General features: G+C 56.0%; 1 protein-coding gene across 1 annotated transcript in view; it reads right to left on the bottom strand.

Moving 5' to 3' along the window:
- Nucleotides 1–14: 14 nt before the first annotated feature.
- SYNGAP1 (synaptic Ras GTPase activating protein 1) overlaps nucleotides 15–17884 on the bottom strand; it is a 32204-nt gene continuing 14334 nt past the window's right edge. The window contains 14 exon segments of the mRNA XM_045497910.1: nucleotides 15–1955; nucleotides 5836–5926; nucleotides 7046–7257; nucleotides 8888–9061; nucleotides 9384–10458; nucleotides 10852–10893; nucleotides 11597–11775; nucleotides 11998–12199; nucleotides 12340–12576; nucleotides 14093–14237; nucleotides 14465–14609; nucleotides 14752–15378; nucleotides 16923–17021; nucleotides 17238–17391. Of these exon segments, the coding sequence (XP_045353866.1) occupies nucleotides 1809–1955; nucleotides 5836–5926; nucleotides 7046–7257; nucleotides 8888–9061; nucleotides 9384–10458; nucleotides 10852–10893; nucleotides 11597–11775; nucleotides 11998–12199; nucleotides 12340–12576; nucleotides 14093–14237; nucleotides 14465–14609; nucleotides 14752–15378; nucleotides 16923–17021; nucleotides 17238–17391 (3529 nt within the window). The 3' untranslated portion in view covers nucleotides 15–1808.

The raw sequence follows: 17884 nt of genomic DNA, 5'->3' as shown, positions 1-17884 counted from the left end.
AATCAGTACAGCGATAAAAGAACAATCTCCGTTTATTAAACATGATTTTTCTGTTTCACCACACACTCCAGAAAAAAAGGAAATGGGGCTGGGAGTGGAGAAAAAGGGATAGTGGTGAAGGACAGAGAAGGCTGGGAGTGGGGTGGGACAGGGTGGGGAGGGAGAACGAGAAAACAAAATAAAACAAGTAGGAAGAGCATCTCCCTACCCTTAGGGTGGTGGAGGGGGAGGGACGCGTGGGGGGGGAGGGGGCCAGGAAGCTCTGTACAGAGGGGTTGCCCCCAGCCCACACACACACACCCCCGATATGTACAGTACAAACCCCAGATAATTACAACAGCCAAAGAGAAGAGGAAAGAGGATCCAGGGGTAGGGTCTGAGGTTGGGAAAGCAAGGAGAGGGCACAGGGATAAAATTTCACATATTTACAACTTTTATATAAGTATAAATTTGGCCCCGGCTGGGTGTATGTGTGTAGGGGGATGGGACTGAAGGGGAACTGTCCATACAAAAGAAAGAAGGGTGAAGTCTGGAAAGAGTCTCAATACCAAACGCAAGAAGGGATGAGGGGGCAAGGCTGGGTAGGGGACAGCAGTCAGGGAAGAGGGGGTGCCAAGGAGGGGCTTCTCCCCTCCCATGACCTACCCACCCTAAACCCCATCCATCCTACCTCCCCTATCCCGCCAGAGAGCTATGTACAGAGAAACACCGAAAAATTGTGGAGCTGGCGGGAGGGAGGGAGGTGGAGGGAGATTGGGGAGGGGGGAGGATGAGAGGGAAGCCCAGCCCTGTCCTACCTCCCCCGGGGGGGGGGACAGAGTCATGGAAGGGGGCCCCCAACACCCCTCCTCCAACACAGGTCCCCCCACCCTGGGGGAGAGAGACATGGCTTTTCCTAGAGTAAGTTCCCCCCTCCCCCTGGGAGTAGAGACCAAGAAGAGAGAGGGGGAGGGACAAGGGGGGCTGTGTGTGTCAGGGTAGGGCAGATCAACTAGTCTGTCCTCCCTAACATACACACCCTCCTAGACCCTAACCCCTCACCCTAACCTCAATTCCACCCCACCCAACACACTGGGGGAGGGGGGGGCATAAGCCCCCTCACCCCGCTCTGGGACCAGCCAAGAGCAGATCAGGTGTGGGAGGAAGGGGAGATGACTCCCATTCCCCCCTTGCCGCCCCCTCCCTGCCCCGGTGGCCCCTCCACCCCATCTGGGTTCTGGGTGGGGAGGGAGTAAATTTAAGAGTAGTAGGAGGAGAAGGAGTTTGTGCGTGCTGAGCCCCCCCAGACGCTCCTGAGAAATCAAGGGGTAATAGGGCCCCCTCACCTGGGGTCCCCTCCCCATAACAAGGGGGACAGGGGAGGCCAAAATGGGGCGGTGGAGGGGAGTTAAGATTGTCAGCTCTGGTTACTGCTAAAAAAATCACCCTGAAGTTGAAAGTTTGGAGGTGCCACACCCCCAGGGTGGGGGCGAGGGTCTGTCCCCCAGTGCTCAGGGGAACGATGAGGCAGAGGATGGGGATAGCACCCCGGAGTGAAGGGGTCTGTGTGGGGTAGGTGGTGTCCTGGGGCAAGGGTCCCTGGGGGGTCACAGGGGGCAGCACCCCAACAGGAAGGAAAAGGGGACAGCTAAGGGTCCCCACTCTCCCCCCTGGAAATGGTGCGGTGGGGGTGGGGGATTGATGCCCCCCAAGGAGGCATTCAGGGAGGCAATCCCGCTGTCCCTCGGCGATATCCAGTCCTGGTGGTGGGTGCTGTTCCAGGGTGGGGTGCATGGGGAAGGAGAAGAAGGTCTGTGATGCTGGGTGGGCTAGTGGTCTGCGGTGTTTCGGAACTCGCCGTTCTCGGTGATCTGCAGCCGGGGTGGGGGGGGCGGTGCTGGGGGGGCCAGGCCGTTCCAAGGTGGGGCCAGCGTCACACGCGGGTTTGTTGGACCCAAGGGGGGAAGCTGCCTCTCCTGCAAGACACCAAAGAGGAGAGCGCGGACTTATTGAGACGCTTCGCGGGGGCCTGGGTGTCAGCCCCCTTAGCCGTAGCCTCCCCCATAGCCAGCCCATTCCATAAATCATGTCCTCCCACCTTCCCCCAAGACAACCCCCCACCCCCGTCCTCCTATTGTGTTTCTCACCTGCAGTAGAAGTTACATCTTCTGGGATCAGGGAGAAGGGAATCTCACCCCAGACTCCTAATGGGCCTTCCAACCCAGGGAGTCATACCGGGAAACCAGTCAAAAGAAACAAGTTCCTACCTCACCCCCAACCTAAACCCTTGCATCTTCCCCCTACCCAGCCTCCCTCCTCCTCTTGGAACCCCCTCCCAGCCCACCCCCAATCCGAGGTAGGAACTTTGTATTGAGGGAACAAGGGGAGGCAGTACAGCAAAACCTCATTAATCCAGACCCCCATGGATTTGGAATTTTTCATAATTTGAACAAAAACTGGGCTTGAGTTTTCCTTTATCTATGAAGAAAGGGCGTGCTAAGCACATTAATAGTGGAAACGTGTCTGTAGGAGGGTACCAGCAAACAGACTTCTGAATCCTATCTATTCATTAACACATGCTCCCTGAGGGCCTGGAGTGGAAAAGCCTTGTTCACCGAGTTCTACTTACTGTACGTATTTTGAAGACATGCATTTCATTAAATGTTAGACACCGTTATTCAGTTTTGTCACTTATTCAGAGTGGCCATCTTCCCAATATAACACTCCAAATTAGAGAGGTTTAACTGTACTGGGCTGGGGCGGGGGGGGGGGGGAGGAGGGGGGATTCAGGGAAGTCATGTGGGATGGTAAAAACATCGTGGGAGGGCTGCTTCTCTCTCGTGCTAAGGGCAGAAATGACTGGGAGCTTCTGCAGAGGCACAGCATGCCACAATCTCTGCATCCCCAGGAAGCAGAACTGCTTCATTCCTTTCCGCCCCCAGGATCCTTTCAATCCCTCTGCCTGGGATCCCAGTTAGAGGGTGAGGGGTATCAGACCCTCCTCCCACCCCTGGTCCTATTCTATCACCTCCTCCTGCTCCTGGACCAGCTCCTGGCTTCTGGCTCCTGCCCTCAGCTCTGGCTGCTGTTCCTCTGCTAGGAGAGAAGAAAGCCACCTGTTCTATACTTCTGGTTGCTCATTTGGCTTTTTAAAATACAGGCACAGAATTAGTTTTTAAGTCAGTGGCTAAATTGCAGAGGGACCAATACCTAAGAGTGATTTAGAAAGTGTCCAGGGGTGCCTGGGTGGCTCTCAGCTGGTTAGGCATTTGCCTCTTGATCTCGGCTCAGATCATGATCTCACAGTCTGAGACTGAGACCCGTGTCAGACTCTGCGCTGACAGTGCAGAGCCTGCTTGGGATTCTCTCTTTTCCTCTCTCTCTGCCCCTCCATCCTGCTCATTATGCATGTGCGCTCTCTCTCCTTCTCAAAATAAATAAATACACTTAAAAAAAAAAAAAAAAACGCATCCAAATTATTTCCTGGGCCACAGGGCATTTAGGCCTAGCAGCCTGGTTCTGCGTAACCGTATCCCTATAGGATACAAAACATTCCCAGTAGAGGCTCCCAGATCGGCTCTCCCTTTCAAATCAAAGACCTCACCTCTCAGAAGGTCACCAAACCCTCAGCCTTAAGCAAAGCTCCCCTCTTAGCTTGCTGAGCATCTTGCACACTTTCCCCAAGTCAGCCAGAGAGGAAATTACGTATGGTAGGGGATCCTGAGTGTGGCAGGAGAGCAGGGAAGGGAACCTCAGATTCCCTTCCCTCTGCCTGTCTGCTGGCAACAGAACACAGGCATGCCCCCTACACCCCCATGGACCCAAATTTAGAAAGTAGATAAATTAGGGCGCCGTTATTCATTTTACAAAAGAATTCGCGGCAGGAGTCCTGCAAGTGGTGAGGTCCCCTGGTGACTCGTAGCATCTGTTTGCAGATCACTAACTACTTTGACAGAGAGGCTGGGCAGGCAGAGAGTTAAAATTACAGTGTGAGGAGCCACTGCCCACTGCAGGTCAATCCCGCAGAAAAGAAAGCACCCCAGAAATGGTATCAGTGGCTGACAGGTTCCCATTTACTGGGTTTTAGGTAGGACCGTGTGTCCGGCAAGGCCACTGCGTGGCGGGAGATGGGGGTTGAGCTCCGATAAGGACGGACAGGTTATTTAACATGCTGTTCCCGGCATCTCTGCCTGGAAATCCACATGGCTACTGAGCCCATGATCTTATCTAGGAAGACGGCTCACCCCACTTCCAACTCCCACGCCACATGGGCCCGTCTGCATCCTAACATCTGTCAGGGCTCCTTTTTTGTTTCTCCTTGTTCCACTCACCCTGCCTAGTATCCTGACATCCTGAACAGCATTCTTTTCAGCACCCCCCCCCAAAAGTCTTCCTGAGTCAGTTGCCCATTCCTAACTCTCACCCATTGGGGCCCAACAGGAGCTACAGATCCCTTCCACTCAGCTATAAGGGAGGAGGAAGAGAAACGGGTGAGGGGTAGGAGGGATGGAGAACGGAGGTTAGGGAAGGAAGGGGAAACCCCCACCTACCTGCTGCAGTCAGCACAGCCCCTCTAGCCAGGGTCCCCCAACCCATCATCACCGCCACCCCTGAACAAAGCCCACCCCCAAAGTCCCAACTCCCAAGGACGCTCTGGTGAAATGGGGGGTGACAGACATACACCGGAGAGGCAGAGGGAGAGGACCGAGAGGAGGTTGGGCGGCGGGTTTTGTAGGAGAGATCTGGGGATGTGCCAGGCCTGTCCAGGGCAAAATGCTTGGTGTTGGCGGGGTGTCACTGAGCATTTCTGGGAGCAGCAGGAGTGCTCTCTTTGGGCAGTGCCTTGGGAGCCGGGTCTGTGCAGGAGGTGTCAGGAGGGTAGGGTCTGTGGAGGTTCTCGGGTGTGGAGGGCAGCAGTGAGGGTGGGGAGAGGCTCCAGAGAGTTGGAGGGGAGCGGGCTTCACGACCAACCTGCAGTGGTCCGGAGTCACCTCCCCCTGTGTCCTCCGCCCGTGGTCAAAGCGGAACCAGGAGAATTACCTGATGAGGAGCTGCAGGGGGAGAGAGTGGGGTCACGGGGTCAGGAGCCTTGGCGGTGGTGGTGGGGAAGCCTGGCGGTCAGAGCAGAGGAAGGAGGAGCATGGGTGGGAAAGTGAGCAGAACTGGGGTGAGCAAGGGGTAAGGGTGCAGGAGGGAGGTCCTACAAGCTGGCTGAGGAGAGAGGGAGGGCGGCAGGGAGCTGGAGGGCTAGACAGGTGTGAGGACCAGAGGGAGGGATTTTCATACTGAGGGAAGGAGAGCTTTCAAGGTGAGAGGGGCCTTCAAGAGCTGAAGAGTCAGAAGAGGAAGCTATTAGGGAGTTGCCCAGGAGACAGGAAAATTGGGGAGCCAAGAGAACAGAGGTGATGGGGACCATTCAGAGCCTGGGAACTGGAACTCAGCCTGCCCTGTGCTCTAGTCTAGTCAACTGCAGCCTCTAGCGCTTCTGGCCCAAGATGAGCTCAGAGGAAGCTGAACTCCCGAGGTGAACAGGTGCAGGCACAGACAGGGCAGGGGTGCCAGGAACTGGGTGGGGTGGGGTCTGGGGTCAGAGAGACTGAGGTTCTGGTGGAGATTCCGAGACCCAGAGAGGAGCGGGAGAGACGGGGTAGGAAGGCACAGGGGTGGGGCTGACACTGCCAGGAGTGACAAAGGCACAGACGATGGGATGAAGATGGGGTCACCGGGGAGCACAAACGGAGGACAGTGGGAGACAGATGGTGATGGGGCCGGGTGGCTGGTGCAGTGAGTGCACGAAGGACAGTGGGATGGATGGGGATGGGACACGGAGAAGATAAATGACATTGTAATTTCCACCTGAGCGTCGAGCAGCCTCTTCTTGGGTTCAGGCAGCGGCTCAGGCATGGCGGGGTGGTCCCGGCGCAGCTCCTCCTCCACCAGCATCAGCCTGAAGGGACGGGCTTCAGTGGGGTTAGTGGCGGGCACGGGCTTGGAGCCTGCCGGTGGAACTCCTGATCCTGGGGAACCCCTGCAGCTCTCTGGAAAAGCCTGGGAGTCCTTCTCCTCTGCCCTCGAATCCTTCCGTCATTATGACCCAAAAGACACCCTGCAGTAACCTTCCTCTCAAGGACTCTCCCGTGCTAAGGACAGCTTTCTGGGCCTCGAAGACCTCCGCCACGCAGACACCCCCGGCACTCCGTCCTCCCACTCAGGATGGTGTCCTCCCACTGCCCCTCTGTAGCTGAGCTTCTGCATTTCCCATTCCATGTCCCCGAACCCAGGCCATCTCCAGTACAGCCCCTGGGACACCCCTAGCCCAAGAGCGGTGTCGACAATCATCATTCCCCGCATCTCCCTGCCTTTGATGAAGGCTCTCAAGGTGATTTCTCGCCGAGGATATCAATTAGGGAAGGGTTTGAAAACAAGTTTCAAGTCAGGCCTTTCTCCTTCTAATCAATCTTACTCAAAAATACATTCAGAGTGAACCAAAGTGGGATTGGCCCTGATTTGAGTGGGGCGTGGGGTCCCAGGATAGCTAACCACCTTGCCAGGATACCTTCTTTGGAGGCCAGGGCTTGGCAGAGCAGTGCAAGTGTGCACGCACTCCACTCAAAGGAGGGTCATTCGCTTTCTAACAGAGCACCTTTTCAAGGCTGGAGAGAAAGGGTTTACCGAGGATGGGGTAGCCAGGGGCTGCTCTGGCTGGGGCTCTCTGCCTCACTTTGGGGAGAACATCACAGGCTAGGTTGAGAATAATCAGTGGGAGGCTGCAGCCTAGGCTGGGGCCAGACACATAGTAATGGACGGTAACAAGCACATTTTCCAAGGGCTTCAAAGGTCAATCTCTCAGGAGAGAGATCAGGGTTTGGAAGAGGAACACTTGTGCACTAAGCAAGACGTTTCTCCCCATCGGGTGACCGGTGAATGGGTGGCAATCTCTGGGAGTGGGGTGGTGGGCTTTCCTCATGGGACCCTGAGTTTGGGGCTTGAGGCTAAAAGGGGGAGCTCACTGGCTCTCTTCAGCCTCAGGTTCTCCCTTGCTACCCCTCCCCAGGCCGCCCCTCACCTGCCAATGATGCTCTTGATCTGCGAATCCTTCTCCACCTGCTGCTGCCTTAGCCTCTTCTCGCTCTGCTCGAGTCTGGCCTGATACTGCATCAAGATTTTGCTGGTCTGCTCTTCCTGGGACAGCAGCCTCCGCTCATACTCTTCTAGCTTCCGGTTGGACATGTGCAGCCGCTCCTTCAGTGAGTGGATCTCCTCCTCATACTCCTTCACCTGCCCGCCGGGCACACGACCCCGCACTGTGAGGGGTGCCTCACCCTGACCCCACCACCCAGTCTCCATCCTTGCCTACCAAGCAGCCACTGCATGGTGAGGGACATCCCAGCTGGCTTCTCCAGACCCTTCCCTGCCTGCTCATCATACCAGACACAGTAGCTTCCATGGAGCCAAGGCTCCTTTAAAATGGACCGAGGTCACATGCTCCTACACCGAGAAGCACAGACCCGCCATCACATGTAAATCTGGACACGTGAGGACCCACACAGACTCACGGACACACCTTGAAGGACTGTGCACAGAAATTAAACATTAAGGTGACTCTTCAACCCAACCAGGGCACATTAGGGAGACCCAGGAAGAAAAGACATCAGATAAGAAGAGGCGATGTGGGGTCAGGGGTCTGGGCTTCAAACAAGTCGAGGATGAGAATCTAGGAATGCCTCTCTGTTGATAATGATCCTGGAATTCTGGGGCTGGAAGGGCACAGAAGAGTCATTTTTATCTGCCCTGTTGGCTCTAGAGCCTAGAGCTGTGCTATCTGATACAGTAGCCACTCGCCACATGTGGCTATTTAAAATTAAAAAAAAAATTAAAAATTCAGTGCCTTGGTTGCATCAGCCACGTGTGGCCAGCGGCTACCATGCTGGACGGTGCAAATCACAGGACACTTCCCATTACTGCAGAAAGTTCTACTGGACGGTACTAGTCTAGAGCCTTCATCAACAAAAATATCTCACCCAAGCCATAGAACAGAAAAAATGACTTGGGAGAGTATTTTCTCATTCTCCAGAGAGAATACATACATAACCAATCCCATTCTAGACGCAAAGCAGAGATGTTATATATTACCTGAGCTGGCTACCTTGATGCATCAGAGCTTAACTCTCTCATGGAACTTGCTACACCGAGTCCACCTAGATCAGTCCCGACATTTTCTTATGCTCAAAGACCACATGCCCCAAGAAACCTCTCTCTGCTCCACCCAGGTTGGAGTCAGACATTCTTCACAATAACCTAATCTTACAGCTACCCTCTTCTTCAGAGCCCTTGGAGCAACAGCTTCCCCAAGGAACTTTCTGCTAAATCATCTGTGTGTGCCCCTGAGCTCTTGCTGTCTTTTGCTCTAGGCCTCACCAAGCTGAGAGTCCAGATGGTTTTTCCACACACAGGCCAAGTCATGCCACTTTCCAACACCGACCCTCTGTCACCCTATGCCCGCAGGACAATGACTGGGTAAGCTGGACATCGTTTGTAGTATAACTGTAACTGCTGTGCCCCCTGCCCAATTTATCAGCTCACACTGCTGGCAAATCCACTTCCCCTTTCCCGAGTAGTCACAACAGCCAGGGCTTATGTTCCCCCTGGGGAAGAACACAGAAATAAACCTTAATATAGAATCTTTCTCCCCAGACAGTCTATGACACGCCACAAAATAAAGCTGGAAGTTGGCCTTCCGACAGACGGACTGTCGACAGCCTCCCCTGATACACTGAAGGCTTCTCACGGAAGGGGATCAGGGCTTTGTCTCTTCTTTCTACCGTAATTACTTGACCCTGGGTGCGTCCCTGGGAGGCATCTAGAGGCTTCCCCTGTGGGTAATGGGAAGGTCAGGGGCCCGGCGTACCCTGTCCAGCCGGCTCTCATCCATCGACTTAGAGTACTCCTTGAGCTTGTACTCTTCTCGCTCGATGTGGGCACTCTCGATGTCAGCTGACAGGTGAGGCATGTTGGAGACCCAGGCCACCGTTCGCTCGGAGGCTGGCATTGTGGGGTTCAGCGTGGATGGCGCCTGAGAATGCTGGGATGGGGCAAGGTGGGGGTGAATAGAAAGGAAAGGTGGGAGAAGGCAGGGTGCATTTAGAAGGAGACAGCGCTGCCAAAGGAGATGACCGTCCCAACCTTGTTCCCCTGCTCTAGTGTTGATCTCCTTGAATCCACAGTGCCTAGAACAGGACGTAGCGCATAGCAGGGACTCTACATACGCTTGTTTAATGAATGAAAAGGGGTGAGAAAATTGTACCTTCAGACCACAGACTCTATTCTGCCCCCACTTCCCCACCCCATTTCCTTCTTCCCTCCCTGGCCCTCACCCACTTGGCCTTCCTCCCACCCTCACGTACCTGCTTGGTGATGGAGGGCTTGAGCCCCCCACCCCCTCCGCCACCGCTGCCCCCGCTGCCCCCAATGCTGCCCTCTTTGCTGAGGCTTTGTTGCCGCGGACGGGCAGGGCCGTAACTCGGCTCCGGTGACTGCAACAGATTCCCACTGGATGGCCGGGGTTTCTGGGCAGCGCTGACCGTCAACTGCTGAGACTTGCCCCTCTGCAATGGAGGCGGCTGGCCCCCGCCACCCCCACCACTGCCCCCACCACCGCTCCCACCTCCGGGCCCTGAGGGGGCGGGCCTCTGGGGACCAATAGTGATCTGGGGAGGGGACAGCATGTGCTGCAGGTTGTCCTGGAGTGAGAGCTGCCGACGGGTGAAGTCGGTGCCAGAGGGTCCAAACTCATCACTGTAGCTGTGGCTGTGAAGGATGGAAGCGGCGGGGGGCTTGGGGACCCCTGAGGAGAGGTCCTCGCTCTTGCTATAGCCATGGAACGGGGCAAAGGTGTCCCCGGGGGGCTCTCCACCTCGGTGGTGGTGATGGTGGTGATGGTGGTGATGGGAGGAGGGAGGGGCATGGCCACCACCCCCTCCGTGGCCCCCTGGGGGGCCTGGCCCATCAGCAGCCATGTGGAAGAGAGGGTTCTGAAAGGAGAGGGGGATACGCAGTTGCTGGGCAGGGACACCGTCCGTGGTGACACCCATCTGGCTGAGGCGCATGCCAGCCGCTGTAATGGACGAGCCACTCCCCTGGGAGAGGCGTCCAGCGGGCGCAGGCCGCAGCCCTAAGGCCGCTGTCAGGGAAGCCTGGCTCGAGTGCAGCAGGTCCCCAACGGCCGCCAGGTTGGACACACTGCTGCTGTTGAGACGGCCGCCGGGCCCGTCGCCCTGCAAATCCAGCATGGAGACACTCTTGTTGACACTCAGCATCTTCTGCTCTGGCTCTGTGATGTCCGAGCTGCTCGTGCAGTATGCCGGCGAGGAACGGGCCAGCGGTGGACGGCTTACATAGAACAGGTCTTTCCCCCCACCAGGGGGCGGTGGGGGTGGCTTCTCCTTGGTTGGGGAAGGGAGGCGAGCCATGTCCATAGAGCTGCGGGAAGGGAAAGGGGCGTACAAGCAGGAGGTAAGGCCAACACCACCGGCAACTGAGCCTGCTGTGGTCTGGCACAGGCCTGGGGGTGAGAAGTGGGACCCACAGGGAAGGGAGGAGAGCTGGAGGTGGCAGCTCTGCAGAGGGCAGGTAGGGAGGGGATACATGGGAAAAAGGAAAGGAAAAGGCCTTTCCTTTCCAGGGAGGAAGTGAGGCCTAGAGGAGGGGAGATGGGGGCACCAAGATGGGGGATGAGGGGCAGGTCCCAGCAGATATGGAGGAGATGAGGGTGCATGGAGGAGAAGAGGGGAGGAGGAAGGTGAAGGCCACTGGAGTGGGAGCGGGGAGCAGACAGGAGAGGAGAGGAGGGTGGGGGAGGGGAGAGCCCCTCACCTGTTGAGGCCTCGAGCCATGAAGGACTGAAGGTCGATGGAGCTGGAGAGAGATGGGAAGAGGGGCGAGCACAGACAGAGAGAAGGAGAGAGGTGGGCAGAAGGCGTGGACGCATGGAAGGAGAGGCGGGAATGGTGGAATGGGTATGGCATCATGGAGGGAGACCGGGGTGGAGGAACAAGCAGGGCAGTCATCAGAATGAACAGCAGCCGAGGCCGCCACATCGGAGTGGATGCCAGGGCTCGGGAGGCCCTGCTAGGGTCCACATGTTACTTCCCTGGGGCTGGATCGTGGCTGAGGTCTGCAGGCTTCTGGCGGGGGGCTGGGGAAGTGCTTATTTACCAACCAGCACAGAGACAACTGAACGTTTTGACACGACATGGCTGATCTAACTTGTGTGGCTGAACCTCAGCTCTGGGACAGGCATGGGCAGGCAGAGGGACAAGGCAAATCAGAGCTTGTGGCAGGACCCAACCCCCCCCTCCCCCCACCCCGGGCTTCCAGCAAGCTGGAGCTGGAGGAGCCTCCACACTCTCCCTGGGGCTCTGAGATTCCTGCTCCCTCTGGCCTTAAAGGGGCTCTCAGCCTAACCACGGACTATACCGGTCTCCTTACCATTTTCTGTGAGAGCCTGCCTCTTTTTCCTTTTAAGCCCTAGAGAGATGCACAGGGGCCCAGTGGAGTGTGTCCGGAACAGAAAAGTAGGGGCTCCTAGGGCACCGGTGTGGGGGTCCCAGGTGCTCACCTGTTGAGGTCCCGCATCATGTAGCCCTGCATCTCAGCCGATGGGCCTCGCAGCACCACAGGCTGAGGCCGGGGCCGCTCACTCTGACGGCTTGGCTGCCTTTGGATGTTGGGGTTCCTCAGAGCTGTGCTGATGTCATTGAGGAGCCGGGGCAGTGGGCCCAGCTTCAGAAGGGCTTCCTGGAAGGGTGAGGCTGTTACCTGGGGGCTAAGTGCCCAGCTCTAAGAGGACCTCAGAGGGTGCAGATGGAGGGTGTCTGAGCTGGGCGGGGGGGTGGGCGGGGGGTGCTAGAGACACATCTGGGGACAGTAAGGAGAGAAAAATCTGTGCAGGGGGTGGTCTCTCAGGCCACAGTAGCCTCTGGAGACATCTGGGGATGCGGCAGAGGGGCATCTGCTGACCTTACTGAGCTGGGGCAGCACCTCCCAGAGCAGGGCATGCAGTGTGGAGAGCTCTCGGCCCAAGTCGATGTAACCCTCAAAGCTACTGCTGTTGGTCAGCGTGTCCAGGTTGGAGATCTCATACAGGAACTGCTGCATGGAACCCCACTCCAGCTCCAGAAACTCATTCATGAATCCCAGAAAGTCCTCCTTTGAGGTAAACCTGGTCAAGGCATCCAGAAGGCAGGGGTCACACACACACAGAAGGCCTCACACCCACCCGTCTCAGGGTCTCTGGGGACTCGGGAGGCCCTTCGTGCCCACCCCCAGCCCCACCCTACCCCTGCCTGAGGCTTCTCTCACTTGGAAAAGTTGGCCAGGTTCTGGATGACCTTGGCAATGAGGGTTAGGGTTCGTGAGGTCTGCTCATCTGGGTACTCCTGCATGAGCCCAAAGAGACTGGGCGACATAATGGCTGGGCAGAGGAAGCGCAAGAAGAGCGAGGCGCTGATCAGCCTGTCAGCGATGTCCTCCCGGCCCCGCTCTGCGCAGCGCAGCCGCCAAGATGCAAACACCTCCTTCAGCTCCCTCGGGAACACGCTGAGGGGAAGGGGTGGGGAGACAGAGAGAAAGAGAAAGAAAGAGAGAGACCGGGACTGAGCCCCAGAGACCCTCAGCTTCCAGGGAACATGCTGAGGGGGGTGGTAGGAGGTGAGGGTGTGGAAACAGAGTGGGGGAGAGACAGGGAGGGAGGGGCTCCAGGAGGAAGACGGGAGGCTGCTGGAAGAAGAGGGCTATGGCAGAGGGAACAGACAGATCAGGGAAAGAGAAATGGAGGGGGAGAGAAGGTGAGGGGAGAGAGACATGCGGGAGAGAGACGGAGGGCGTATGAGAGAGACAAGGAGAGGAGTAGAAGAAAAACAGACACCAGGGAGAGACAGAGATGGGAGAGAGATGGAGGGTCACTTGAGGTACAGGGAGCTCGGACCCCCCAACTCTTCTGGATTCCAGGGAAATGGGGATGGAGGTGCCCCTGCGTGACCCCCATTGCCCGCAATGGCTCAGCTCACTCCCCACCTCCCCGTCCCACTTCAGTGTCCCACTGACACCTTAACCCCCCCCCCAACTTGTGTAGTGTAAAGCAGAGCTCACCATCGCCCCCACACCTCCAACTGGCTCCTCCTCCTGACTTCCCCAGTTCTGTCAATGAGACCACAGGTCTCAAACACCAGCCCCGTGGCCTCTTGAGTCATCCTTGACTCCCCACAGACAAGCTCCCTTCTTTGCAATCAGCTGAAGGCTCTGGCTGATCCTTTCTTCAGTGAGTCCTTCACAGCGGCCCCTCTCTCCCTTTCCTGCCACCGTCCCAATCCACTGACAATCACCTCCAACTAGCCTGGACTCCGCTCTCCCTACCCCACTCACTCCCTGCACCCCACGCCACTTAAGGATTAATCTTCTCAATCATGATACTTCTTGGCACTAGCACCACTAATGGCATCCGTGACCTACCAATGAACTCAAACTCTTAGCCTGGCAGCTGAGGACTTCCAGATGCTAACTCCAACTCCCATGTCCAGACCTCTTCTCCTTCCACTCTCCATTAGGAGCCATGCGCTCCATTAAACCTGGCCTAACTGCTGGCCTCCGAAAGCTCCCAGGCCCTCACCTTCATGCATGTGCCCCTCCCATGGCATTCTCCCAGAATGTCTTCTTTGCCCATCAAATCCACACATCAGAACCTAACCCGGTCTTCAAAGCCCAGCCCCAGGCCGGGGGGGGGGGGGGGGAGGAGGGCGGGGGGTACCTCCTTCACGAAGCCTTCCCAGCTTATCTCAATCAAACCTCCACTTTCTCTGGCCTTATGTTGCCTGGGGGAAGGGAACCTTCCTTGGCACTTAACACACAGTACAACTGTTCCGTAGCTTTCTGTGTATCTAACCTGTCCCTCTAAGGGCAGGGGCCAGGCCTCAATCTTCCGTCTGCCTGCCTTACAGCCCCAAGCACGCCGCTTCGCCCATAACCAGTATTCAGTCCTCTTTGCGGATGGACAGATGGATGAACAGATGAACACACGACCCCAGCCCCGGCCCCCACCCAGCGTTCCCAGTCTCACCAGTGGGAGTTGACCACCTTGCACAGGGCCAACTCACAGCACATCCGCAGGTTGGCCTGGTGCTCTGCCAGGCTGGACGCCGTGCACTTGATAGGGTCCACCTCGCAGTTCTCCTCCGACTCATACAGAGCACGGATGAATTCCCCTGGGGTGGGGGCACAACAGAGGGTGGTCATACTTGCCAAGGGCAGGGATGGGGGCTGCCTGGGTTGGGGAATCTCGGAATCCCATGGTTGGAGGCTGGAGTCTGGGGACTCGAGGCTTGGAAGCATTCAAGCTGAGGAAGGGTGACTTGGGGTCTGGGGTAGCCAGGTTTAGGGTTGCGAGGCACGTGTGGCAGGTTTGGGAAGAAGACCTGAGACTAGGTCGTACCGATGGCATCCTTGAGGTATTTCTGACCAATCAGTCTCATGTACTCTTCTATGGCTTTAGTGGCGAGCGTGTTCTCGCGGAATATGAGGTGCTCCCGTTCCATGAACCGGTCTACCTCGGACATGGCCATGTCTGAAAGGAAGTCCTGAGGCCCGGGAAAATCCAAGGGTCAGCCTCCATACAACCCGAGCTCATTCTGAAGACATTAGTGCCCTATCCTTACTATCCCCCTCTCCCAAGCAAGTGCCCACTTCCAGGTTACCTATTCCTGGGGGCACAGCACTCACCTTGGCCTTGCCCGTACTCTGCAGAATGTGAACCAGTGCACTGGCAACCTCCTCCTTGCCCTTGACATTCAGGGCGGGCTCCAATACGGCACACAGCATCCGGTAGTGGTTGGTGACGTACTCTGCAAACTCCTTATACAGCTCCATGGGCAGGATACTCATCGTCTGGTAGCGTGCTTTCAGCCGCACAGCTGGGCAGCCTCCTTTGCCCTTGCCCCCTGAGCCGCTCCCTGAGCCCCCGCCCCCTCCTGAACCCCCCATGCCCCCGGAGCCCCCACTGCCTGTCGGCAGGGTCACGGGGTACCACTGCTCTGTGAAGTGGCGCCCAGCTAGGGTGGCCACGGGCACAGTCACCAGGCCAACGTAGCCCGCCTTGTCCTTCTTGCGCTTTTTGTCTGAGTCACGGTACAGATGTAGCCGCAGGGCGCGGACAGCCGGTAGGTTGTTAAACTCAAAGTGCTCGCCCCAGAAGACGGTGTCCCCCGAGGCCGACCGGGGCTTGGAGGTGGTGCGGGCATACAGCATATCATCCAGGCAGAGCTCGCAGTAGTACCGCTTCTTGGGGGGTAGCTCCCGAGCCTCTATGATCCACAGCTTCAACACATTGTCCACCCGTCGGCTGTTGTCCTGGTGGGGTGGGGTGGGCATGGCGGATAAAGGGGAAGGGAGAGAGAGACAGAGACACCAAAAGGGGAGAGACAGTGAGAAAGTGACAGACAGTCTCTGAGATAGCAATCGGAAGGCTGAGAGTACGTGTACTGGGTTGACTAGTATCCTCCTTCCAAAATTCATGTCCACTTGAAACCTATGAACATGACCTTAACTGGGAAAAGGGTCCACTTAATATGGGTCCACCTTAATATGGGTCCCTTAAAAGGGTCCACCTTAATATGAGGTACACTCATATTAAGATGTGTTCATGCTAGATTAGAGCGGGCTCTAAATCCAATGCCTCATATCTGTATGGAGAGAGATTTAGAGACCAGAAACACACGAAGGCAGAAATTGGACAGGTGCGGCTGTAAGTCAAGGAATGCCAAAGATTGTTGGCAACCCCAGGAGCTAAAAAGCAAGAAAGAAAAAAAGAAAACAAAAGCAAAAACAAAAGAGGCAGGGAAAGATTCTCCCTTAGAGCTTCAGAGGAAACAAAGTTCTGCCAACACCTTGATTTTAGACTTTTAGTCTCCCAAACTGTTAAGGAATGAACTTCTTTTGTTTTAAGTGACCTAATTGGTGGTAATTAGTTACGGCAGCCCTAGAAAATGAATGCAGATGGTAGCTCATACACCAGACAACAGAATCAGCATTGGGAAAAGTTTCAAAAGCTAGAATAATAAACCAAAAATAAGGTGGAATTTGAAGGGAAGAACTGGGGAGTCCTCCAAAGACAATCAGAAGTTGATTGCAGAAACAAAAAAAGTGAGCTGCATAAATACAGGATGGGGGAGGCTACATGTAGCACAAAAGGGCCTTGAGGATACAATGGACCACAAGGTCATAGTGAAGCCCGGGAGATGTCACAGTCACAGTAAGAAGAAAGCATGGCGTTCGGACTCTGCACGCGTTAGACTGTATCCAGCAAGTAGGGTCTAATTAAGGACAATGAAAAACAAGGGCCCCCTGGAGGAGGGTCACCAGGACTGTGGGCTCACTGGAAACTGGGATTCGAGAATAGCTGAGGGAACTGGGAGCATGTCTCCTGGGAAAGAGAAGCCTTGGGAAGAACACAGACTGTAGAATTTCTGAGCCAGAGGGGACTTTAGAGGTCATCGAATCCCCATCTAAACCCCATTCCCACCAGCTCTACGGAGAGGAAACTGAGGTCTAGAGACTTGGCTAGCTGACAACTGTAGCTGTGCAGGAACGCTGCAGGCAGGGGCTAGGCGACCACTGCCAGGGTGTTGGTGGGGCGTTGCTGCCCCCGGGGAAGACGAATCGGCTTTGTAAGTCTGTGACTTCTATGGCAAAGAAACATCACAAGGTAGAAGGAATGGTAAAAAGACATGGGGGGACTCAGAAACAAGTGGGGGTCACCTCCTGCTCACCCAGATCCCCTCCTCTCCAAGCCTCCCTTTCCTTTAGAGCTCATCTTGCCCCCTAGGCCCCCGGCTTCCCCCGTGGCTTGACCTTTGCCTTGCCCATGCTGTCTGGGTCTCCTTTACTCCCGATACCTTGTTGGGTTTTACTGCCCGTTGTAGGTTCTCGATCCATTTGTCCCTCTCGGCGGCAGAACGACAGGCAAAACATTTTGTCCCTGAAGACGTTGTTACCTAGAGAGGGATGGGGGTTGAGATGGGGCTCCAGAGGGGAGGTGACTCCTAAGACTGGAGACTCCATCACTGTGTCTTCCTCCCTGGCCTGCCCTCCTTTCTTTCAACCCCAGAGGTTTCTGTTTCCTTACCATCCCCACCTGTGCTACCTTCGTCAGGCCTCCGTGCCCTCGCCCTCCATCACTCCTGCCCTCCTCAGTCCGCGAGACCCAGTACCTCAAAACAGAACTCCTGGCCCAGGATGGAGCTATGCACTGGCTTGATAATGGAATCTTCATCCAAGTTGAGCTCCAAGGCCTCGGCCGCACTGCTAGGGCTCAGCAAAGACTCGTGCGAGTGTGACTCCTTGAAGCTCTGCATCAGCCGGGCCCTGGCAGGGAAGGGTCCGATGACAGGGTCAGGGCCCCACTCTTCTTACACACCCAGGGACTAGCTCTAGGGTAGGGACCTGGGGAAAGAGTCCCCTGAGCCCCCTTCCCACACAGACACAGACAGAAAGACATGAGGAAAATGAGAGAAGCCAGGACCCTTTAAGAAACTCCTACCCCGCAATTCACACCTAAGGGGTTGTGAGGACTGGGGACACCTGGAAATACCTCAACCCAGAAATGGACCATGGCAGAAAGGAAAACAAAAACAAAAACAAAGAGAACAGGTGGGTGTGGGGCACTTTTAGGTGACCACCCCCACCCCCCAAATCAGAGCCTCAGTATCAGGGGAAAAAGTAGGAGTAAAGAACCAGAAATACAAAGAAAATGTTTATTTGGGCCTGGCACACAGCTAGTACCTAAAAAACATGTAATGATTCAAAGAATGAATGAATGAAAGCAGAGGACAAGTTTTAGCAGAATCAGAGGAAGGAG

The sequence above is a fragment of the Leopardus geoffroyi genome, chromosome B2, assembly GCF_018350155.1.
Source record: "Leopardus geoffroyi isolate Oge1 chromosome B2, O.geoffroyi_Oge1_pat1.0, whole genome shotgun sequence".
NCBI lineage: Eukaryota > Metazoa > Chordata > Mammalia > Carnivora > Felidae > Leopardus > Leopardus geoffroyi.
This window is presented reverse-complemented; position numbering and strand designations above follow the sequence as displayed.